The 25,906-nt window shown below is 46.3% G+C and overlaps 1 protein-coding gene across 7 annotated transcripts in view; it reads left to right on the top strand.

Moving 5' to 3' along the window:
- The window catches only part of UNC13B (unc-13 homolog B), a 3,555,093-nt gene that overhangs the window by 3,400,916 nt on the left and 128,271 nt on the right, over positions 1 to 25,906 (top strand). For all 7 annotated transcript variants that reach the window (XM_078674667.1, XM_078674666.1, XM_078674664.1 and 4 more), the window contains one exon: positions 24,666 to 24,813. In XM_078674667.1, coding sequence (XP_078530793.1) covers positions 24,666 to 24,813 — 148 coding nt within the window. The remainder of the gene's footprint in view (positions 1 to 24,665; positions 24,814 to 25,906) is intronic.

Here is a 25,906-nt window from a genome sequence, read left to right as displayed (position 1 = left end):
TGCTGCTGCCCAACTCCGCAGCACCAAATGACAGCAGCAGGCGGTGGCTGCCACAGAGCTACTACAAACACCAGGCTCTTCACTACGTGATGCCGGATGCACTGAAAGTTGGACCAGCACCAGCGTGGTCACTGCGCGCTAGATCTATAATTATAGGCTGCACTGACTAGGGCTGCCTGAAGCTCCAGAGCTCTCTTGGTCCTAAGAGCAGTTATCTCAGGCCAGTACCCTAAGAATCAATGTGCGGCCCTAGTCTGCGTCCACCCAGTGTGGGTGCTGCAAGATGGCATCAGGTTGACCACTACTTAGAAAAGGTAGCTGCGTCTGATACCTGTTCTGCACACCATGTGATCATTTCCCATACTGACCAGATAAGTTGCAGAGCCAGTGGTATCAGGCTAACACCATTGGCGCTGCTAGGCACAAGCAGGGACCAATGTAAAAGTATTCAGAAAGCCACCACTGTAGACTTTGATACGAAGTGTACAAATACAGGCACAGAGATGCACGTATTCAGCAGATGGAGCAAGACAGGTGTGACTGTGTGCGCATTTTCTGATAGATACATCTGCCAGTGGATACCTCACCTTGTGAATATCCCCTGTCTGTTCTTCTCGTTTCCTTTCGAAGATGTCTGGGAGAAAATCTGGTTTCAAGCCCTGCAGTGAGTGCAGGAAGCAGATGTCCATCACTGACCCGCACGAGGATTGCGTATGGTGCTTGTCTTCCGATCACGACGTCGATGGATGTGCGTGTTACAGGAAGATGACCTCTAAGGCATTAAAGTAAAGGGAAGCGAAGTTATTTTTTGCCAAGATGAAGAAGAGTAAGAAGGCGAGTAAAAGGAGATCGAGGTCGAGATCTCGTTCCGAATCCAGGTCGGGTTCGAAGTTGGCGTCGGGACATTCGAAGTCGAAGAGACATAAGAGAAAGTAGCACTCTTCGAGGCGTCACTCTGATAAGGAACCGGCGCCGAAGTCATCTTCTCCTCGACGTCACAGTAGTGAGGTCGATCCTTCTCATTCAAATCCGGTCTCACCAGAGAAGGAAGTGTCTCCTGAAGTCGAAGTCTCTCGATCACAAGACGCCGGCTCTTTCGGATTCGGTCCATTCTTCGGATCCGGGTGAAGCCGAGCCAGAGCAAGAAGATCAAGAGCAGCCTGAAAAGGTTCCTTTGTCGGCGCCGACTGTCCTGACTCCAGGTACACTGGCTTCAGAGCCGGCGCTGGGAAATTATCCCCTTTCCCAGCTCCAGGCCAAGACCCATCACACTATCTTAACGCTACGTATGGTGTCTTCGCAAGGGCTATGTACCCCTCTGGTGCGCCTGCGGGCCCCATGGGTCCTTTTGCCTACAATTTGGGTGTCCCTCAGGCATATGCCCAGGCTCCATTTATGCCCTTTCTTCCAGCGACGCCGTCCTGGAATTTTCCGGCGCCGACCGAGAATCTCCAGCACCGTATCGAGAATCTCCGGCGCCGCCTGTTCGTCCTCATTCAGCGCTGGTGGCGCCGTCGGATCCGCGTTCGACGCCGGTCCCGAATCCGATGGAGTCAGCTGTGGATCCATCGACTCCAGTCCCGAGGATCCGCTCCAGGAGGGAGGGCCAAAGAGTTGTGGAAGAGGCACGCTATCAGAAGGACATGGAGGAAGGTGAACTTTCTGATTCTGAGGACTATTTTGAAGAATTAAAAGATGCAAGTGGTCTTGATATTTCCCCTGAGTGGGATTTTTCTCCTGGTTCAGATGCTCCTTCGAAGGAGGTAGCCCCATATCACACAGTTGTGAGAGAAGCTGCTGAATTATTGGGCATTAATCTTCCTTCCACCGAATTTAAGTCCAATCTATTGACTAAAGTGTTGCATTCTCCATCCTCTGTGACTGAGCCTTTGTTACCGTTTAATGAGGCAATTCTGGAGCCGGTGTTGGAGGCTTGGAAGAAGCCTTTGTCTGCACCTGCAGTCTCCAGGTCTGTGGCACGGAGATATAGGGTGGCACCGGAGGATCCAGAATTTTTGTCAGCTCACCCTTCACCTGAGAGCCTTGTAGTTCAGGCGGCTTGCTCGAAGAGGTCTTCAGGAGCTTTCCCACAGGTTCCAGCTGACAAGGAGTCAAAACGGATTGACCAGTCTGCTAAGAAGGTGTTCTCATCAGCGAGCATGGCACTGAAATCATCAAATGCAACTTGCCTGATGGGAAGGTATATCCATGCCTTGATGGATTCCTCTAAACAATTGCTGCCAAAACTCTCTGATGAAGACAGGAAGAACTTTCAGGAGGTTTTGGATGATACCCAGGCTGCTGCGCGCCAGGTCATTCAAAGTGGCCTGGATACAGCTAACTCGGTGGCACGAATTATGGGCTCTGCAGTGGCTACAAGAAGGGGAGCTTGGTTGAAGTCTTCAGACTTTTCCCAGGATGTGCAGGCTACTTTGTTGGACTTACCATTTGATGGTACAGGTCTGTTTGTCAAGAAGGCTGATGCCGCACTTGAAAGATTCAAAGATAGTAAGGCCCTCGGCAAGATCACTTGGCTTGCAGACCCAATCCAGAGGATCTTTACGTAGATACCGAGGATTCGGGAAGTCATCCTTTCGTTCGCAAGGGCAGCCTCGTCAGCAGCAACAGCAGCAGCAACAAAATACGCTGTATAAATCTTATAGAGGAAGAAACAGAGGTCGTCCACGAGGTAGTCAACCCTCCTCCTCCTCTTCTTCTACCTCTCCTATCGCCGCAGCAAAGCAGCCCTAGATTCCCCATTCCCAGTCATGTTGGTCCTGTGGGGGATCGGCTTACCCATTTTCTGCGGGATTGGGAATCGGTCACTACAGACCAATGGGTTCTCAATCTTGTGGCAAATGGGATTGCTCTTCCCATCAGAGAATTCCCTCCAACTTACCCTCCTTGTCTAGGGGCTTGCTCAGAGGAACATCTCTGTCTCCTTCAGGAGGAAGTTCTGACCTTGTTAAAGAAAGGCGCAATAGAGGTGGTTCCAGAGCAGGAAAGGGGTCAGGGATGCTACTCCCGGTATTTCCTGATTCCCAAGAAGGATGGCAGGCTTCGCCCAATCCTGGATCTCAGGATCTTGAATCTTTATCTGAAACAAGAAAAGTTCAAGATGCTTACCCTTGCGCAGGTTCTTCAGGCGCTGCTGGAAGACGACTGGATGGTGACGCGTATTTTCATATGCCGATCCTGAAGTCGCACAGGAAGTATCTCCGTTTCATGGTGGGGTCGCAACATTATCAGTTTGCGGTCCTTCCGTTTGGAATTACTACTGCACCTCGAGTTTTTACCAAGGTGATGGCAGTGGTGGCAGCCCATCTCAGGAGGGCGGGGATTCCTGTATTCCCTATCTGGACGGCTGGCTGATAAAAGCAAAGTCGCCAGAGAAGGTGCTCCATCATTTGCAAGAGACAACTCAGTTGTTGTTCAGGTTGGGTTTTTCGATAAATGTACCCAAGTCTCACCTGGTGCCCTCACAGCGCAACCTGTTTATAGGGGCAGTACTGGACACTACTGTTTGTCAAGCATTCCCTCCACCTCAAAGGATTCTCGACATTCAGGAAATGATTCCTTTGTTTTACAATGGAGCGGTCGTTCCAGTCCTGAAGGTCCTTCACCTGCTCGGTCTGTTTGCTTCCTGCATTCTGCTGGTCAACCATGCACGCTGGGACATGAGGGCGCTCCAGTGGTGCCTCAGCAGGCAGTGGTATCAGCACAACGGAGATCTCAGGGAGTCTGTGAGGATCTCCAGAGAAACTGCAGCGGATCTGTCTTGGTGAAACGTGGAGGGCAATCTGACTCAAGGAAAGCCCTTTCATCTGCCTCCATCGGTTGCCACAGTGATAACGGATGCCTCCACTCTAGGGTGGGGTGCTCATCTGGGGGATCTGAAAAACAAGGGTCTTTGGTCTCCAGAGGAAAGGTTGCTTCACATCAACCTTCTGGAATTGAGGGCGATTCGTTTAGCACTCAAGGCCTTCCTCCCTTCCCTTCGCTGTCAGTCGGTTCAGGTCCTGAAGGACAACACGACCGCGATGTGATATGTCAAAAAGCAGGGAGGAGTGGGGTCGCATCTTCTCTGCAGAGAAGCTCTGCGTCTCTGGTCCTGGGTTCAGAGCCACCAGATTTGTCTGAAGGCAAATCCTCTGGCTGGAGTTCTGAACGTTCGTGCAGACAGTCTCAGTCGGCAGTTCTCAGCCGACCATGAGTGGAGGCTTCACCAAGAGGTGGTTCGTCACGTCTTCCGGACGTGGGGATCTCCTCAGGTGGACCTCTTCGCCACTCACGAGAACGCTCACTGCCCGTCATTCTGCAGTCTCCAGTTTCCGTTGCAGGGAGCTTTGGGGGACGCGTTTCAGTTGAGTTGGGACTCACGGCTCCTTTACGCGTTTCCTCCCATACCCTTGATTCCTCGGGTTCTGAGGAAGATTCGCCAAGACCGGGCCCAAGTTATCTTGATCGCCCCGGATTGGCCAAGAAGGGTGTGGTGCACATATCTTCTCCACCTCTCCTCGTGCCCGCCGCTCCGTCTCCCTCTCAGGGCAGATCTCCTCTCTCAGATGGAGGGGCAGGTTCTACACCCCCACCTCCAGACCTTACACCTTCATGCCTGGAGATTGAACGGGGCAACCTGAATTCTTTTTTCTCTCCCACCTGATGTGGTGGATGTAATTCTTTCGGCCAGGCGTCTTTCCACCAAGTCAATCTATTCCTATAGGTGGTCCAAATTTGTTTCTTGGTGTAGAGAGAAATCTATTGACCCCTTAAGAGCTCGTTTGTCTAACATACTTCAGTTTGCTCTTTCTTTGGCCCAGCAGGGCTTTCCTTTGTTTGCCGGACCAGCCATCTTTATTTAAGTCACCTATTGTATTACGTTTTATAAAAGGTCTTACCAACAAATTCCCTCCAACTCCATTTATTGTGCCTCAATGGGACTTGAATCTTGTCTTAACCTACTTGATGGGTTCACCCTTTGAACCTTTACACAAGTGTCCCATGAGACTTCTGTCTTTTAAGACTGTTTTTCTTGTAGCAATTACCTCGGCAAGGTGGGTAAGTGAGCTTCAAGCTCTTAGTTCGAAACCCCCATTCCTGACCATTCATGTTGAAAGAATGGTACTTAGGACCAGGGCTACTTTTCTGCCTAAGGTGGTAACTCCCTTCCATCTGGGGCAGTCCATTACCCTCCCTACCTTCTATCCTCCCCCTCACCCTTCCAAGGAGGAGGAGCGGCTTCACCGTCTAGACCCTAAGAGGGCGGTGAGTTTCTACCTCGATAGGACTAAATACTATTGTGTGGGCGACCAGCTTTTTGTTGGATTTGATGGCTGTAAGAAAGGAAAAGCGGTGCACAAGTTAGCTATCGAGATGGATTATCCTGTGTATAAAGATCTGCTACGCCCTGGCTGGTAAGGAACCTCCAGAGGGTATAAGGGCTCATTCTACTAGAGCATAGTCTTCCACATCTGCTTTGGCTAGAGGTGTGCCTGTAGAGGATATTTGTAGAGCCGCAACTTGGGCCTCCCTACACACTTTTGCGAAGCATTATTGCGTGGATACTGAGGTGAGGAGGGACGGCCATTTTGCGCGCTCTGTCCTCCAGGATTTCTTGGTATAGCTGAGTGGACACCCTCCTCCGGGAGTGGGGACTGCTGTAGGACTCTATTCACAAGGTGAGGAATCCACTGGCAGATGTATCTATCAGAAGAACAAGTTACTTACCTTCGGTAACGCTTTTTCTGGTAGATACATTATCTGCCTGTGGATTCCTCACTGACCCACCCGCCTCCCCGTTGTCCACTCTTCTATACCTGCTAAGTGTATATTTGAAAGATTTTTTAATGGATGTATTTATATATTCATGCATATTGCATTGGTTTCACACTGTGTGTGTTGATTTGAATACTGTGTACTATGTGTACTATTACTGTTTGTTGGTCCGTCCGTGTGCCTCGGGGGCACGGAAAAAAGGGCGGAACTGACATCACGCCGATGAGGCCCTATTATGGATCCAGTGACGTCAGCGGGGTTGCGAGCGGAGTCGTACCTTCTGTGACGTCGTCCATGACCTCGCCGGCGTGGAGAGCTTCAAAAGTTTCCGATTGGCTGCTGCGCAGGGGATATTCACAAGGTGAGGAATGCACAGGCAGATACTGTATCTACCAGAAAAAGCGTTACCGAAGGTAAGTAACTTGTTCATCAAGTATATAGCACCAGGTAATGTAGCACTCCTGTATTATATTCAGGGGCTGATGGTGTTCCTCCGTCTGTGGGTTTCAGGTATGATGATCAGCTTGGCTTTCTGGAGTACCCAAAGCTGTTATGGTGTCTGTTAGTGAACAGGATGAATGCTTTTACTGTTTTACGGCATCTAGTGTCACTATAAAAACAATTTCAGAGGTTAAGCCATTCCCAAGCAGAGCATCACATGTCAGGGATTTGTCATTCCCGTGTGCAATGTAAGAAGACCTGAAAAAGCTCCTCAGAAGGTGCTGAACCAAGGCATGCTCCTTGTGTACAGCGATGCTTGGAGAGCTGTTTCAGACACTGGCTTAATTCTGCCCCTGGGGATAGGAACACCTGTTATCTAGGCCACAAAGGCATTGGCTACAAGTGGTGTCTCTGAGGCTGCTGCCACTGATTGCTGTCATCACTCAGGCTGGAATCTGCAATGGGGGAAGTACTGCTTGCCAGAAACTCATTCACCTACAATCCACCCATTACGGAAATGCTAGAAATGTGACGTATGTGCGCGCCAGAACTGAGGGAGTAGTGACGTCAAGGGTGTTAGGGAGGATAATATATATATCTACAGCCAGTTGCTGGGAAGCGAATCGAGGATGCCGATCCTGCGCTTTAACCACATGCGTGCGGCCGCGATTTTCGCGCTGTGCGGCTTTTTTTTTAAAAAACGCGTTACATGACGAGCTGAGCTCATCATGCGCGCCGCAGGGGTTAAGTTCACTGCAGAAGAAAAATACTATTAGCAAGTTGGTTTTTTTCCATGTTGCATTTCTATTTTTGTAATATATTGCTACGTCACATGTCTTGTCTTTTTTATTTGACGCTTTTACACATGGAAAAAGCTTGTATCATTACAAATAACAAATTTCATAATTTTTACCTTCTTGTCCAATACATTGAGGCGGCAGGCCGTAGCTCCAGGCCGACTCCACTCGCTGGTCCTATCACCCAGACAGAGACGCCCTGTCACAGGAGCCTCATTGCCATGGGTAGGCCAGGACCTAATGGCTTTTGCTTTTAATTGCTGCCCGGGCCCGGTCACGAGTATCGCGGCCCCCTGTCATCAGACCGGCCCCCACTCCATCCAGCTTACTGGGGGATTGCCTGGTGCCCGGAATTGCCGGTCAGGCCCTGTACACTCCCTCTGGCATTCTTTAGAACCATGTGAGTTAATGGAGACTATGCTTCTGGAAGACCCTAAATATATCCTCTTGTGCATCTCCACCGACGTGGACCCCACACACCCCCACACACTCCGCCAGCCTGCAAAATTATTGTTTTGTAAATCTGAAAGAAACACGTTAGTGTTAGATTCCTTACCTTAGAATATCCCCAGGTTTCAGACTGGATCCGGAAAGTTTTTGTCAGCAGTACCCCTGCTTGTCGGTAGGCGTCGTCTGCGGCTCTGCGTCCGTCGTCGGCGTTGTGATCGCCGGGATGACATCGCTAGAGTACTTAGATGCCGCCTGTCAGGAAATGTCCAGGCCTCTCTCAAGGACACGCCCTTTAATCGTACCCATCTCTACGGTGACAAGGCAGACATGACACTAGAGCGCTTCAAGGACTCACAGGCTACGGCCAAGCCCTTGGGTCTCTCAGGTCCCACTTCTCCCCAGTCTGCCTTTTGCCCCTGTCGTGGCTACTGAATGGGCTTTCCGCCATGCCAGCCCTAGCTGCAAGTTCTGACCTCGTGGATCGGGCAGCCTGAGGTTGGGTCAGTCCAGCAGCCCCCCTGCAGCCTCAACCTCCAAACCCTCTTAGTCTTGCCATTCAAGATTAGGGGCGGCGAGTTGGGGTCAGGATCCACCATCACCTCCACCGCTGGCTCGATAGCACATCGAACAGGTTGGTCCTCCCCTTCGAGACGTCACTTCCATCCATGCCTCCATCTTACAACTGGGTGACCCAGGATCATCTTACTTTGCTTCAAGAGGAAGTCATGACTCTCTTTGCTAAGGGAGCCATAGGGAGGGTTATGGTGCCAGAAGTAGATTGTATTATCCTAGCTACTTTCAGGTCCCAAAAAAGGACACGGGGTTTTGTCTTATCCTAGATCTATGAACCCTGAACTATTTCCTCAAAAAGGAAAAGTTCAACATGCTCACATTGGCTCAGGTACTGTCTGTCCTGAACCCGGTAGCCTGGATGGTAGCATGGACTTGCATGTTCATCTGCAGATTACGGTAGGCCACAGGCATTTTCAGTTCACCGTGCTTCCCTTTAGTTTTACCAGCACCTGTCGGGTGTTCACCAAGGTGATGCAGGTGGTCGCAGCTCATTTTGCTGGTCAGGGGTATCAGTCTTCCCCTATATCTTCGATTGACTATTGAAGGCGTGGCTCGCCTCAGGCTGTAGTCTCCTACCTCCAGACTACGGGGGACCTCCTGCACTCGCTGGGGTTCACTATCAATGTGCCGAAGTCACACCTGGCTCCCTCTAGCACCCTCCCTTTCATTGGAGCTGTTCTGCTCCAATGAAAGGGAGGCTCTGTGTCTCTGGACTTGGCTGCAACACCAGGGCATAGCCCTGGTGGTTCAACACCTGGCAGGTTCTCTGAACACCAGAGTGGCCAAACTCAGCCATTGATGGCTAGTGGATCATGAATGGCATCTCCATCTGGGGGTGGCGCAAGATCTCTTTCAGCAGTGGAAGCGCCTTGGTTAGATTTGCATGCCCCTGCTGAGAATGTGTAATATCAGCAGTTTTGAGAGCTAGAGTTTACAAGGTGGCTCTCGATCGGAGATGCTTTTCGTCTCGAGTGAAGCTCAGACCTCCGGTGATGCCTTTCCGCCTATACCACTCCTGCCCAGAGTTCTCAAGAAGATCAGGCCCAACCATGCCCAAGTCATCCTTGTGACCCCAGACTGGGCACGGAGAGTCTGGTAACCTGAGCTTCTTCAACTGAGCATTGATCCTCCAATTAGGCTTCCCCTTTAGAAGGATCTTCTATCACAACAGCAGGAGAGGGTTCTCCACCGAACCTGTCAACTCTGCGCTTTCTTGCGTGGAGATTGAGCGGCGACATTTGATAGCATTTGACATTTCTTATGAAGTCTGTAAAATTATTTTGAACAAGTGTATTATACTGTACAGAAAAGTCTATTGACCTTCTTTCTGCTTCCCTCTCTGATGTTTTACTTTTTATTTTAACCCTCGCCCAGCAGGGCTCTGCTCTGGGCACTCAAAAAGGGTACCTTTCAGCCTGGTCCTCCATTCTGCGGCTTCCAGACTAACCCTCTTTATTTAAATCTCCCATTGTACATATATTTCTCAAAGGCCTAGTACATATGTTCCCACCTTCCCCTTTCATCATGCCTCAGTGGGACCTTAATTTTGTTCTCATTTTCCTAATGTACACTCCATTTCAACCTCTGCACAATTGAAACAGCCTTTCTAGTGGCATTCACATCTGCCAGGAGGGTGAACAAATTGTAGGCTTTGTGATCCAAGCCTCCTTACCTGGCAATATTGCCTGACAAGTTGGTACTTGGCACTAAGGTTTCTTTCCTACAGAGAGTGGTAACACCCTTCCATGTCGGGCAGTCGATCATCTTGCCCACTTTCTACGCTCCTCAGCATCCCTCTAAAGAATACGAGCGTCTGAATCCAAAAACAGTATTGTCGCTGTACCTTGACAGCACTAAAGAATTCCAGGTGGACGACCAACTCTTTGGGTGTACTTGGGAGCGAAGAAAGGTCATGCGGTGCAGAAGAGGACTCTCTCACGATGGGCCATCCTCTGCATAAACATTTGCTGCACTCTGGCAAAAAGCAGCCTCCTAAAGGCTTAAGAACTCAATCCACAAGAACTAGGGCTGCTACCACTGTGTTGCAACATGGAGTTGCAGTCCTCGACTTTTGTCAGGTAGTAATGTGGGCATCCTTGCACACTTTTACAAAGCACTAGTGCCTGGACAGTCAAGTCCGCAGGGATGGTTTTTTTGGCTGCTCTGTCCTGCATGACCTTCTGACTAAATGTGTCCGCTGTCCCTCCTCCGGGGATGGCAGTGCTGAGGTATCTATTCAAAGGTAAGAAATCTACGGCTAGATCTCTCTATCAGATGGACAAGTTACTCATCTTCGGTAATGCCTTATCTGGTAGACATTATTTAGCCGCAGATTCTTACTGATCCTCCCCGCACTGCAGACAGGTTTTTTGTGTCAGTGTTTATCCCATAGGGACCCTAGTTATTCGCAACACACCAATGTCAGTGCACTTCATGGCTCCACGCTCCTGGCGTGGAAAGTTGTGAAATGTTACTGACGTCAGTGTACTGAGGTGATGCCTATGTAAGTGACATGGGCGTTACTACGGCGCAGACGACGTCACATGGAGCCGACCGACACCACCTACTGGTGCACAGAGGTATTGCTCAAAGAAAAATCTTCTGATTTCAGTCTGACATCTGGGTAATTAAAATGTAAGGAGTGTGCGACTAAATCATGTCTCTACCAGTTGAGGCGTTACCGAAGGTAAGTAACTTGACCCTCTCTACCCAATGCCTATGTGTTTGTGTGCAGGTTCGGGAGTGGTGGTGGTGTATTCAAGGTGCAGCTCATATCAACACAGTCACTTTTAGTTTATCTCTTCTGTTACCTAAAGCCTGCCCGATCACATTACTGCTGATCCGGCCAGAGGATGGCAGGTGTTCCAATGCTGATGCTGTGCATAGGACGTAGGGCAGAGCTTTCCAAACTGTGTGTCCCGACACAGTACTGTGTCGCCTGCAAGTGGTGGGTGTGTCGCAGGATGGCAGGGCACTTAGCACATAACTGCTGCTGTAGTGTAGTTCCTATCTTCCCAATAGGCTCTGCGCATTGGAATAATACCTACAGCAGTAAAGGCCTAGGCCAGACGTTAACTAGGTCTACTACTGTCGATACTAGACTTAAAGTTTTGGGTTTGCCAGCTTAGCTCAGAGTTCACTAGAAACTTTCTCGAATGTTCAAGGAGGACTTAACTTCCCTGATTAGACAAGAAGGGATTTAGTTTCTGACAACCATAGAACATGACAACTTTGCTCTCCCCTAATCAAGGGTCAATCTCGAGAGTCGTGTGAACAAAAGGCAAATTATTTTACTCAGTCAGTACGTGCATTCTTAGTCTCATCAGAATGTAGAGAAAAGGAAGAGACGGGCGTGTTCAATAAAAGGTGTTATTTATTGATCAGTCTCTTTTCTCATACAAGAGAAATGGATCGATATTATTGCAATACTTATAGTTAAGTAAAGTGCATACATTAAAAGCAATAGTATGAAATAATACTGTAGAAACATTGATATGGTTTCTAAGCCATAAGATGTTTTAAAATGAATAAAATATATTACATACACATATACATTTGACTAAACGTACTCAACTGGTGTTTCTAGATACGCCTACCCCGTGTACCTGACCTAAGTCTAATACGTGGGCGGGAATAGAAAGTTACAGTTTAAGTTAAGTTTGTTTTTGCCAAGTGAAATAACTTAAGAATTCTCTGTGAGGGGTTGTTCAGTTCTGTACCTGGAAGTTAGGATGAATGAGGAATGGTATCTCTCTCTCTGGTCTCGATATTCCAGGCGGCCTGCGAGGGCTGCCCAGAAACGCCGGTGCTGGATTCTCGGCAGGAGAAAGCAGCGCGTCTCTCAGCGCGTCAGAAAGGCGGGGCTGCGCCAGCGGGGTATGCTCTGCTCTTCGCTTCGGCAAGTATGGCTCCTCCGTCTCGTCACCACGCGTGTGTTTGCATATGGCAAGATCGGTAATATTTATACCTTTAAGGTGCCGAGATTGACGTAAGGATGGACATAGATACGTCAATAAAGATGTCATACGACTTGCTCGTTAGCACATTCTTTTACTAAAGTTCTCGGTGAAATCAAAACAATGGCCGCAGGGTTTTGCCCAGGTTGTCATAGGTTTGATTTGTTATGAGAACTCCGTATGCCTTATCAGGGGCTGGAGGAATATCGCTTGTCTAATTAGATCGCAAGCGTTATGACCTAATCAGATAACACGTTCCTGTGCTGTAGTGTGACTGCGTCAGATAACGGTATCTGCATCATGGGGGTTTTCTGCCTCATGGGCTGACTGCTAGTTAACTTGTTGGTTTGTTTAACTAGAATAGGGTCAGGAATAGGGGGATCGATTCAGGACCTATAGGAATACATGACACCCACTCCACGCTAACTATGGACATATTTACTAATCTAGGCATAGTATAACATAGTACAACATACTATAGAGTAGTGTGTATACCTTACCACCCCAAAATACATAAATGCATTTTGAAATTTTCAAATATACTGAAAAATTGCAGACATATATATTGTATGCACTCAAGCTGTAGAATAATGCCAAAGTAATCGCATTTGTATACATTATTGCTTGTATGGTATATGTGAATTACACATGAAATGGTTTCTTAAATACAGAAAAAAGTTTCGAGACCATTCCATCACAGAATAAAATATTTATGAACATACCAGCGGGCAGCTAATGTCTATAAGCTATCTAAAATTTTGAAACCTTAGTTCTTTAAGAATAGTTCTTACTTTAAGCAGAAGATAGTGTCCCGAAAAATATGAAAAAATATTTTGGGGCTGCTGAAAAATTGCTGTCCGTGAACTGGAGCGAAATTGTTCATGTGACTTTATCTTTAAAGTTGAAGGCCAAATTCAGGGAACGCCGTGTGCGGGCTTGTTCAAAAGTCTCTATTTCTGTTCGGGTGAGAACATCATATCATTTAGGCTTTCGAAAAAACTGTCAACAGCTTCCTGGGAAAGTTCCACTAACTCGGAAATAGGTGTAATCATGCATTCTTGCGCATGATTGTCTCCATTGACATTCTGATTCGCATTGCTGACAGAAGGTCGTACCTGTTCGATGCTGCTTTCATCTTGAACTTCACTACCCATCAATCGCAGTGGTGAAGCTTCCACGAATGCCGTCATCAGGATAGGTAGCCTTTGAGGGCAGCACAAAGCATGAACCTTGATCGGGCTCAACAATGTTTCTGCATCCATCGGCGCATCCGATTGTAGCGTCAGACAGGTGTCTAACACGCATTCTTCTCCGCATAGCAGACACCTCAATACAGGTAAAACACATCTTTGCCACATTGGTCGAAATGATAGAAACCAAGTCATGTTCAGGTCTCTAAGCCGGGAGAGTCCCAGGATTTTTGATATCCGGTCCCGGTATCCAATGGCTAGGATTGTTTCTTCCCTTGTCGCAAGAGTTTTGTCTGTGACATGGGTTGCCATAACGAAAAATAAGGACTAAGAATAGGATTCCTGCAATTAGTCCCAAGATCAGGGGAAGTCCGCCAAAAATCGAATGGACGAAATCTGGAAAAATACCCAGTATGGCTTTGAATGGTGTTAATGCCATCGAAAATACTGTCTTAAATACCTTTGAGACCCCATTGGTATCAGAAATATTTAAGATTTCATTCAGGATTTCCGCGAAATGTACGGGGGAATTAGTTGATAATAATGTATGTATCTCTGCAGTCGTCCTTGCGACTTGTAGATCATACGTTTCTTTTGATGACGAGAGCCTGGTAGGCGTCTGAAGAAGGACTGTTTTCATTCTGCTTAAAGTATCTATTCGAATAGAAGTAATTTTCAAATCGGGCCATGCCCTTGCCTCCCTGTCTGGGAAGGAGCTGGGGAACAACGAGCGTCCACAGCACTTGACCTTCGCAGTCGTAGTTACTAGATAAGGAGTCCCGGGCATAAGACTACAACATCTGCGGTCTACAATAAGAATGTAACTCCCATTATAGAGTCTTTGAAAGAATGGTTCTATTTCTGTTGCAGGTGCGCCTTGCTGGTGACATGAAAGGTTGTATGAATTCCCTTCACAGGCTCCATGCAAACTAATTCCGTTACACAGAAGTGTGCCACTTAGTGACATCGCACAATTGTTGCCACTAAGAAACACTTTCTGTCCTTTATTACTGACACATGCATGTGAATAGGGCAGGCTCCATGTTGTTTTAAGGTACCCCTTTCCCAATTTCTCGTACATGCCAGCCTGTATATATTTTTGGCAGTATTGAAACCTGAAGGTTGAGATTGGAATATTTATTATCCCATGTATTATCCATTCACTGACAGGTCGTTCTGACATTGTCATTGGTAATCTTTCTAGTTTTTCAATGCTCAAGATTGTATAATCAGCACCCTTTTGTGCCATACCGATTTGTCTATCAGTAAGGTTAAAGATTTGGAATAGTGACGTTGTGTTGATTAAACGCCAAGGCACATAGCCTGAACGCAGATTTTGTAACGTCCAGCCAAGCTGTACAATAGAACGCAATTGTGACTGACCGTGTTGTAATAACAGTAAGTCTTGCGATAATATATCGATTGCTGACGACACAATGCTGTCCAAAGAAAAAATTCTGGAGGACAGAGTCATTAACCCATTGTCCACTATAGAAAGTGATTTTTCCAAATTAATACGGTCAATTTCCCGTATTCTCTCTGCTGTTTCAATTTGAGTAACCTTCCAGGCCTCATTGTATGCTGCATATACAGAGGCTGCTATGAAACGCTTTTGACGCTGTTTGCGTGGTCCCAAAGTGAAATCACGCAAGTCAGCACCATCAGTAAGTAAAGTTAGGTGTTGCTTAATTTCTGCCAGTGTGGAAGTTTGCAGCCATTGAAGGCATAATTTGCCCACACTGTAGGTGGTTATTATCCCTGGGTGATGTCTTTGAGGATATCTAGGGTCTGGCCTGGTCATTTTGAACCCCTGTGTTTTGTTCAGGAATCTGTCTTGACAGTTATTAGTATCTGTGGGCCAGATCAACCACTGTTTCCAATCAGGATGTGTTCTGTTTTGGTTTAATATATGGTTTACGTCTATCTCTTCATCTGTAGAAGTGTTGCTAAACATTGTTGGCTTTGGAGTAGACGGTTTATTTAAATCTTTGATTTTGGCTAGGCCAAGACAGGTGGTTTGTTGAACAGTGTCATTTAGAAATATCATTTGTTCTGGGATCATGCAGGCTCTAAACAAAGCTTCTATACCCTGTACTTGCCATTCTTTTGTACCCCAAACACTTTTCAATTCAACATTCTTGTCCCAAAATTCAAAACCAAAAGTATTCATTTTTTCAAAGAATGCGTCTGAATATAACAATTTTGTGTTGGTTATCATGGTTTTGGTTCCTGTCTTGTTCGACAATTTAAAATAAAATGCTTCAGCATTACTTATGTTAAAACCTGAAAAATATGAATATTTGTCGTAAACGGTTCTTGAGCCCCCTTTTGGAGGTGTTGCACAATGTTCCCATTGATTATAATATAAAACATTTCTAGGTTGTGCAGATCTATGTAAAAAGTGGTTACCATAGTGGTTATAGCAATACATACTGTCATAATTTGTAGAACCCTGCAAATAATCATGTTTGGTAAATTTAGCAGACATTACGAAGTCAGACATCATATTATTAATGCTTTCGAAGTCCCAATCATCAGCAAATGAGTTTGGTTTTGCAAAGTCACTCAATGAGATCTTAATTTGATGTGGATATTTCAGGATCTCGACCGGACCATAAATTTCATAGTCAGTGTTGTCCCAAGCTACCCCACCAGGTATCGGATTGGCTGTGAAGTTGGCTGAAGAAAGTTCTCTTTTCTCGACGTGTGAAGATGTGTGTGGTTTGAGGATCAAGTTGATTTTCTGACTTGCTGTGTCCATTTTAGCATATTTTCCCTCAATGAAGCGTCCCAATGTTAGTATCATGACGAGCCAAAGTATGAGGATAAATGCACCAAAACCCACCCAAAATTCAATCCATGGGGAAATCAGATATGTTTCTTTCAGTTGTTTCAAAAGTTCCTTAGCTTTGTCTTTAAAGGATTTTGATGATGGCTGTGCCTTTGATTCACTGAAACCTTCAGAGGAATCATCGAAGTTTATGAAGTAGCCAGATGCAGTTCTGTCAATTGTTCCAATTGGTTCAGGATTTCTGTTTCTTGCATTTTCACTGGGTACCTCATTATAGGTTGGTGTGTCTCTGCTAAATGTTTTTATTTGGGTTTTCAGAGGTCTGAGTTCTATTGCATTGCTGCATAGTCCTTGTTGTTCTTCTGTAGGCGTTTCGAATGTGATGAGCCTCTTCGTTAGGACCTCTGTACTGGTAGCAAACCTTGGTGTTCTGCTACTTATTGGGAGTCCACTTGGCCTACTGTTTGTTATCGGCCACATGTTGTGGTTTTACCAGGTCGATTGATACAACTCGGTTCTCCTTTTTTCCAGCAAGTGGCGGTAGTACAACTGATCTTGTCCCGTTGACAGACAAGACAGGAACTGCTTTTCTGTAAGAAGGCCCAAATTCCTTCTTTACCGCGATCTTTTCCCTGACTAGATCCCCGACTTTTGGAATCTCAACAGGTCTTGCTGGGACAGGTGGTGGTTCTTCAGTGGTTGTTGGCTGTTGTTTCAACTTTATGTTGCTCAGGTCTTTTCTTGTTTTGTTTAAGTCCTGCAAAATAGCCAAACGGTCTTTGATATCAAAGCTTTTTTCTTTCACCACTGAAGTCTGACTATCAATGTCAGAGATCATCATCCTAGTTCCAAATAATAATTCGTACGCACTGAATCCCTTCAGAGAATTTCTTGGCAAGTTATTGAGACTACGTTGGACACTTATTAGATGTTTGACCCACCCAGCTCCCGAACCTAATATCCTTTCCGTTATAGATTGCTTTATGCCTTGGTTTTTTCTTTACACCGTCCCGTACCCTCAGGAAGGAAGTGAGAAGATTCCCGCTGGACTATGCTCATTTGGCCATGTTTCCCCCCAGGCTGGAGGGCTTGAGTGAAAACAATAGTCAAACGTAGCATGCGCTTAGCGTATATGCCATTTAGACCCGCAAATCTTTGTATAACAGTCCGGACGTCAGCCGAGTGCTGGTGATCTACATTATAAGTGGAAACTAGCCTGTATATGTTAATCGCAACCCTTCCTTTTTACTCCTGATTTTTCCTGGAGTAGAACGACGAGGTATTAAAATGTTTCTCTCCCCACTGCGATCTCTGTTGCACTTTGGGCAGTTTTTTACAAGCATGGTGTGACGCAGGCTCATGCCTGGCCACCAGTACCGTGATTGTAATTCTTCCAGAGAATCTTTCAGTTTAAGGTGTCTGAGACCCTCGCCCATGTGTGCGTCTGCGATTAACAAGTTTCTCCTGTCCATTTTTGGAATCACTCTATCCCCCACTCCAGGGATTCGAGCAAAAGGGACGGAGTTTGCATCGATTATGTATGTATAATTGAGTGGATAGTTGATCGGTAACGCTGAGCAGTCGCCTTTTGATGACGTTTTCACCGCCAGCACTGTTTCACCGTCAATGTATTTTAATGTACGCTTTTTTCGAACTACGGGAGCCGATTTAGTGGCTGCCGCTGCGGCTGTTTCAGCCAATGAATTCCCTACAACGTGAACGCCATCACGCTGATGACTCAGTGAGTGAGTCACGTGAGTCTTTGGTAGTTCTTTTTGTAAAAGAGCTATTTGTTCCCAGAGCAGTTTCTGCTTTATTGGTGCATCTGTGTCATCTTTGTAACCGTTTTGAATCCATGTCTGCAAATCGCTGTTATATGATTTGACGCAGTAATATGAATCTGACACTATAAGTGTCGGGAATTCGCGATCCGCATTATCTAGCGCCATTTTCAAAGCTAATATTTCAGTTTGTTGTTCTGAATTAGTTTCTACTGAGTGTGTCTTTGTTAATAGAGGTTTTAGTTTACCTCCGCGCCACACTTCTTTTGTAATCTCACATGTGGGGTTGTATGCTTGTTCTCCCCAAACGGAGGGTTGAGCATGTCCGTCTGTATAGATTACACAGGCGTAATGTCGTAAAGGCAGAATGTCGATTGGCAGAGGATATGTTTCTTCATATGCTAGATTTTTCATTTCTTCTAGTCCTTAGAAAATTGTCAACCAGGCTATACTTGATAATTCATATCCTTCGTATAGGACTGTCAGATGGGCAATTCTGGATTTTTTAAAGTTGAATTTGTAACCCTCTGCAGCGAACCCAAGTATTATGGTGTTCACTCTTTTCAAGTGAGTCTCCAAGTCATCATCTGTTAAGTAAATGTCATCGACATAAGATAATGCTTCATCATCATATAGTTGTAGTAATTCTGTTACTCTCGCTGAGAATACCCCCGGGCTGTTCTTGTACCCCTGGGCTAACCGACAGAATTGTTTTTGAGTGCCATTTACTGAGAATGCAGTTAAATATCTGCTCTCTGGTGCTATGTTTTGACAAAAGAATCCATTAGAGATGTCTAATGTTGTTTTGTATTTTTTGCGCACTATGTTATTCATTAGTGCAGCACTGTGTGAGTTTTGTACTGCAAAAGTTTTGCAACATGTGTTAAGGTGTCGGTAATCCAAAACTAGACGATATGAATTGTCTGGTTTGGAGACCGGAAACAAAGGGTTGTTCATTTGTGAGGTGCAAGTTTCAATCACCCCCTGGTATTCTAGCTGATCTAGTATTTCATTTACCTGTTTTTTAGCTTCTTGCTTAATTGGGTACTGCCTTTGTGCAGTAGGTTGTGATTTTAACTGGATTTTGTGAGGAGGGGAGTCCTCATCCCATCCTACATGATTTTTATATAAAGCAGGTGCTAGAGCCACTGCCCACTTTCTGGCAAGTGTGTATTTTTTATGAATTGGAATTTGATTTGAGAAGGCAGGCATAATTACTTCTTCGCCATGAGGGCACTCCCTGACAAACTCTGGTGGCCAGTCTTTTTCAGCTAGAAGGATGTCATAACCCTTGGAGAGGTTATCCCAAAATAGTCCCCTTATTTTCCTAGTCTTATCTCCCTCTATACGTAATGTTATCTCGTATATCTTGTGAGGTTTTCTAACCCTGGTGTCTGCAGTTTCCACTTGAAGATATTCATTCGTGTCCACTGTCTCCAGATGATTCATAAGGACTTTGCGAGCTATGCTCACTTCTGCTGCGCTGTCTAGCATTGTCTGAGCCCATTCCCCGTTTTTCAGTTGTGTCCTCAGTATTCTCGGCATTGTTAACTACCTTGATACTGGCTACCTTCTTTTTTGGAAATTGTAATTTCTTTTTTAGCTGAGCAGGTTCCTTGTCTTTGGACTTGGCGTGCTCTTCTCTCTGTTCTGATCGTCCTCTTCTTTCCGATTTCTGCGAGGAATTCTGAAAAGATTGAGAGGGACGTGTATCAATGTCTTGATATCTATCAGGTTTTTTTATATTATCCCCTTATTCTAAGGTTATATCTTTTCCCAGAGGGGTCACTCTGAGGTGACCTGTGTCTTTGGTTCGGAGATTTTTCTCTTCGCCTAGGAGACCTTCCTCGAGACTGGAATTTATTCTCTTTAGGATTGGATTGTTTGTTTCCATCCCAGTTCTTTTTTGGTGAATTATTATTAAAAAATATTTTTTCTGGACTTTCAGTCAGTTGCGGTTTTACTGGTATTCCACCTAAACTATCTCTGCCTAGTTCCTCATAGGATTTTTCTATGATTCTGGCAATTTCAGCTGGTTGGTCTGCTATATCTGTCTCTTTTAACCTCTGGCGGATCGCCACGTTTGCTGCTTCACCTTTTATGTTGGCTAATAGTATAGCCGAGACCTGCTTGAAGTCTTTTAGTAATTTCATACCATGAGTTAAAGCGGGTTCAGGACCATATTCGTCTTGAATTTGTTTTAGCACATCTGGTATCACCGAAATGGATGGAACACCGTGCGTTTTTGTGTAGATGGAAGCAAAGACTGTACCCCAAGTGTCACAGTCCTCAATGTGTGGTGCGATTCCCATAGGAAGACAGATAGTCAGAATCCTGTGTTTTTCTAATGGGGTGGTGTCAGGAAACACCGCCTCTATTTGGGTGATTTTCTGTGCCAACCAGAATGGTATTTGTTCCCGTTTAGCCGGTACTTTACCTAGGCAAGACTGGATGTTCTGTGGTGTAATTTTATTTGTGTTCCCCTGGTGAGGGGTCAGCTGTGGAAGTTTAATCGCTGGCTGAATTGTTGAAGTCCGCATCACATATTGGACTAATTGTCTATGTATTTTTATTAATTGTTTTAGCTGTGTTAACAGCTCTGCTGCAGACATCCCATTGATGTCTGGGTGTGGTGTGTATCCGGCTAGGACCGGCCACGTTGCTCCTGGTCTACCTAAAGGACCGAGCCTGGTGATGTGATTGTTATGTTTTAGGGCGCCATCAAATAAGAGCAAATGCTCTTGGAATTTGAGTGGTACTTCCACCTCCTCGAAAGGAGTGTACTCATTAGGAGGTTCCTCTATTTTGTAATAGTGGAAGTACTTTGTTACAGCATTTGCTGCTGGAAAATGTATCCATGAATAATATACCTCTGTCTACCGATATTCGTGTGCCTCAATTACGAATATGACTGTGCCACCTCTAGGTGTCAGTCCATTTTCTATAAGTTTCAGGGTTATAGATCTCCTTTTGATGACCGGGATGAGTATTATATCCTGGTCTGCTGCCTGCATGGTAGCATCAGCTGCTGCGAGTTCAGTTGCTAATCTAACTGCCTCTCTTTCTTCTTCATTGTCTGACATTTTACTGTCCTGAAGGTTATTTTGTTTGTTTGCAGATCAGGTTTCTTATGGAAACAAAGATTAGATGCACAATATTTTGGAACTGTTTTATCCTTCAACGTTGACTATACCAAGAACCATACATAGGAGTTCCCTCCTGCGAGGTCTGGCGGATATAACCTTTCACCCACTCCAGACGTCTTTGGAGTATTTGGGAAAAGGGGTCTGAGTGAGAAAGCACGACTGAGTTACTCTAAATGTCTTACGTTAGTTTTATCGCCCTTTCCAAACGCGTTGGGCGCCATGTAGTGTAGTTCCTATCTTCCCAATAGGCTCTGCGCATTGGAATAATACCTACAGCAGTAAAGGCCTAGGCCAGACGTTAACTAGGTCTACTACTGTCGATACTAGACTTAAAGTTTTGGGTTTGCCAGCTTAGCTCAGAGTTCACTAGAAACTTTCTCGAATGTTCAAGGAGGACTTAACTTCCCTGATTAGACAAGAAGGGATTTAGTTTCTGACAACCATAGAACATGACAACTTTGCTCTCCCCTAATCAAGAGTCAATCTCGAGAGTCGTGTGAACAAAAGGCAAATTATTTTACTCAGTCAGTACGTGCATTCTTAGTCTCATCAGAATGTAGAGAAAAGGAAGAGACGGGCGTGTTCAATAAAAGGTGTTATTTATTGATCAGTCTCTTTTCTCATACAAGAGAAATGGATCGATATTATTGCAATACTTATAGTTAAGTAAAGTGCATACATTAAAAGCAATAGTATGAAATAATACTGTAGAAACATTGATATGGTTTCTAAGCCATAAGATGTTTTAAAATGAATAAAATATATTACATACACATATACATTTGACTAAACGTACTCAACTGGTGTTTCTAGATACGCCTACCCCGTGTACCTGACCTAAGTCTAATACGTGGGCGGGAATAGAAAGTTACAGTTTAAGTTAAGTTTGTTTTTGCCAAGTGAAATAACTTAAGAATTCTCTGTGAGGGGTTGTTCAGTTCTGTACCTGGAAGTTAGGATGAATGAGGAATGGTATCTCTCTCTCTGGTCTCGATATTCCAGGCGGCCTGCGAGGGCTGCCCAGAAACGCCGGTGCTGGATTCTCGGCAGGAGAAAGCAGCGCGTCTCTCAGCGCGTCAGAAAGGCGGGGCTGCGCCAGCGGGGTCTGCTCTGCTCTTCGCTTCGGCAAGTATGGCTGCTCCGTCTCGTCACCACGCGTGTGTTTGCATATGGCAAGATCGGTAATATTTATACCTTTAAGGTGCCGAGATTGACGTAAGGATGGACATAGATACGTCAATAAAGATGTCATACGACTTGCTCGTTAGCACATTCTTTTACTAAAGTTCTCGGTGAAATCAAAACAATGGCCGCAGGGTTTTGCCCAGGTTGTCATAGGTTTGATTTGTTATGAGAACTCCGTATGCCTTATCAGGGGCTGGAGGAATATCGCTTGTCTAATTAGATCGCAAGCGTTATGACCTAATCAGATAACACGTTCCTGTGCCGTAGTGTGACTGCGTCAGATAACGGTATCTGCATCATGGGGGTTTTCTGCCTCATGGGCTGACTGCTAGTTAACTTGTTGGTTTGTTTAACTAGAATAGGGTCAGGAATAGGGGGATCGATTCAGGACCTATAGGAATACATGACACTGCTAAGGCATTCCTTTGAAAGAGTGTCTCGGTGTCTGCCGCGCAGCAGCACGGACTCCGAGACACTCCGCTCTATGGGGGGCGACGATACACAACAAAACCCCATTAACAAGTAAATGGTCTTTTAAAGACCTGCGAAGTACTCGGGTGCCTATGTTCACAAGCATAAAGCATGTGAGTTAAGGAGCGGTCAGACGAGAGGACTTTATATTGGGTGAGGGGTGGATTAAGTATTAGTATGATATTGAAAATATTACCCTGAAAATGTGAGGGCAGCCTGTGTGTTCTGGATATTGAGTTGTCCAGTAAGAGTAGATGAATAGTGTGGTCTGTTACGATCCAAGATGAAGTTACCAAACACAATTTGGGGCGGATGAGAGGGGGCTGTTATAAAGTTGGAATCCAGGTCCTTGAGGAAGGTGCCATATCAGTGGTGAAACACTAAAATATGAATTTGGTGGGGGTGTTTATTTACCTAGAAATGCACTTGAGGGATGCTTGTCGGGTCTCAGAAGTGGGTGGGTGAGTGAACGAGTTTTGAGGAGGAGAATTTTGAGTAGAAGTAGTCTATGATATAGATAAGTGCCCTGTAAGCTGGGGTGAGGTGACAGAGGGTGACCGGCAGAGGGAGGGAGACAGAGGGAGATAGAGGGAGGAAGACAGAGAGAGAGGGAGACAGAGAGAGGGAGACAGAGAGAGGGAGACAGAGGGAGGGAGACAGAGGGAGGGAAACAGATAGAGGGAGACAGAAGGAGAAGGGCGACAGAGGGAGGGAGACCAATAGAGAGAGATAGATAGAGGGAGACAGAGGGAGGGAGACAGACAAGAGGGAGGAAGACAAGAGGGAGGCAGAGAGAGGGAGGGAGACAGAGGGAGAGAGAGAGAGAGGAAGGGAGACAAAGAGAGGTAGACAGAGAGAGAGGAAGACAGACCGAGAGAGCTACACAGAGAGAGAGAGAGAGAGGAAGACAGACAGAGGGAGGGAGAGTGAGCGAGAGGGAGAGAGATAGAGGGAGGGAAAGAGACAGCAAGAGAGTGAGGGAGACAGAGAGAGGGAGGGAGACAGAGATAGAGATAGACAGAGACAGGGACAGACAAAGACAAATAGAGGCAGAGACAGGGACAGGGGCAGACAGGCAGAGACAGACATAGATGGAGAAGGAGACAGAGAGAGGGAGACAGGGACAGACAGACAGGGACATACAGATAGAGGCAGAGACGGAGACAGAGAGGGAGAGGGAGACAGAGGGAGAGAGAGAGAGACAGATGGTGACAGAGGGAGGGAGACAAAGGGAGGGAGGCAGAGGGAGACAGTCAGGGAGAGACAGAGGGAAGGAGAGGGAGACAGACAGAGGGAGGGAGACAGAGAGAGACAAAGAGAGCGGGAGACAGAGGGAGGGAGACAGAGGGAGGGAGACAGAGAGAGAGACAGAGGGAGGGTGACAGAGGGACGGAAACAGAGGGCGGGAGACAGAGGGAGACGGACAGAGGGAGGGAGACAGACAGAGGGAGGAGGGCGACAGAGGGAGGGAGACATACAGAGGGAGGAGGGCGACAGAGGGAGGGAGACAGAGACAGAAGGAGGTAGATAGACAGAGGGAGACAGACAGACAGAGTGAGTGAGAACCCCCCGAACTCCCCTTAGGTGTTTCGGGCTTGCTACGCTAAGCTACGCTTGCTCGCTACACTGCCTTACAGTGTCCCAAAATGATGCATCTCCAAAAAGTGTGTCACCGACATGAAAAGTTTGGAAAGCTGTGACGTAGGGGGTCTTCTTTTCATGGGTGTATTGTAGCGTGCATGGAATGAAAAGCCTGACTATGGCAATGTTTTCATAGACATGCTTGCACTCTGCTGGTCTCTGTGCCTCTGCCTTGTCACTGTAGTGCTGTTCAAGTTGTCTGTCCTGTGCATCTCTTCCTAACGTCTGGGAAAGCAGTTGAAAATGTATGTAACCCTCGTATGTCCCGGATGGATAGTCTATACATACAAAAACAAGGTAACATAGCAGAGAAAAGTTAGAAACCCAGCCAGGTACCCCAAGAGCCTCAGTGTATTACAATGATCGAAGCATCGTTATTCTTGGTGTCAGTGTCTGGTCCATGGTGTTGTTATGTCCTCCTCCTCCAGCTCTTCTGCCAGGTCACATTGTGCATTGGCTTTCTTCCAGCAATACTTCCACGCCGGCGGGAATGGTCTGAAGAAAGCCTTCCTGGAGAAGAGCCCGGACATGCAGTCGCTGCGATACGCCTTGTCCCTCTACACCCAGACCACAGACACCCTTATCAAGACCTTTGTGCAGACGCAGACTGCTCAAGGTAAGCTCTTCATGCTGCACGCTCGCTGTTTCTAGGCGCTGTTAATAGCATGTGTTTTAATCCTGGCTTGGTTGGCCTTGCCGAGTTTTGAACTCCTGACCTGCAGATCACTGCATGTTCAGAAGCCATCGTCTGCTCGCCTGCCTGCTGGGGCTGCCATGATTCAGTGCACAACCTAGCACCCACCCTTACCTTTCACGTATGTGTTTGCGTGGTTATTGTGTTGTGTCCGCTGTCTCTGTTTGCATTGCCACACTCCTCATCCTGTGCTGCATCAGTAAGCGCCGCATGAGGCTGTGAAACTGAAGCAGATTCAGGGCAGCACCAGGAGATCCCTTCCCATCACACGCAACCTGCTGCGGGGACACTTGTGGTGTGGCCGCGCGCGCACTAACAGGGAGGCACAATTGCAGCACCTTTGAAAGGCGGTGAGAGCCGCCGTCTCACCCACTCGCCCCTTTCACCTCGCCCTTCCGACAGACAGCACACGTATTCACGTATTCAACTTAAGACATTTCTCTTTTGCTGGACTGCCATATCTCTTTCTCCCCCTCTCGCCAATCCCAGCCTGCGACTCTTCTCCCCCACCTCTCTCTACCCCTTTTGATGTTTTATTTCTCCATTCACTCTGTGAATATGTACTATTTAATTGTCCAAGCCTCATCACTGGTAAAATTTTATCGTGAGTAAATTTACTATTTGTATATATATTTATGTGTAACTCTAACCACTAGTATATGTGGTAGACATTTGTTCTTACTACCATTCCTATGAGTTTTGAGTGTATCCGTTTGTATCTCTTCGTTGTGTGATTTTACAACTTGTACATTTGCAAATGTTTCCAGTTTGTATCTCTTATGTAACTCGTGTAATCCAAAGTCCTTATGTAACGCAACTGGTTCTCTGACACCTTCGGGTAATGTTCGCGCTATATAAAATCGCATTAAATAAAAACAATTTAAAAAAATGGCATGGTTTGCCTCACCTGTGAGCATCTGACGGTGGGCGGGGCTTCTGGGGCGTCTTCACTGCTGTTCTCTGCACACTTGGTGCGCATACCTCTTACTTTTAAGCAGTTCCTTTTTTGCTTCTA

This window comes from Lissotriton helveticus, chromosome 2_1, assembly GCF_964261635.1.
Source record: "Lissotriton helveticus chromosome 2_1, aLisHel1.1, whole genome shotgun sequence".
Classification (NCBI taxonomy): domain Eukaryota; kingdom Metazoa; phylum Chordata; class Amphibia; order Caudata; family Salamandridae; genus Lissotriton; species Lissotriton helveticus.
The sequence above is the reverse complement of the archived record's forward strand: the minus strand, read 5'-3'. Positions and strand labels throughout refer to the sequence as shown.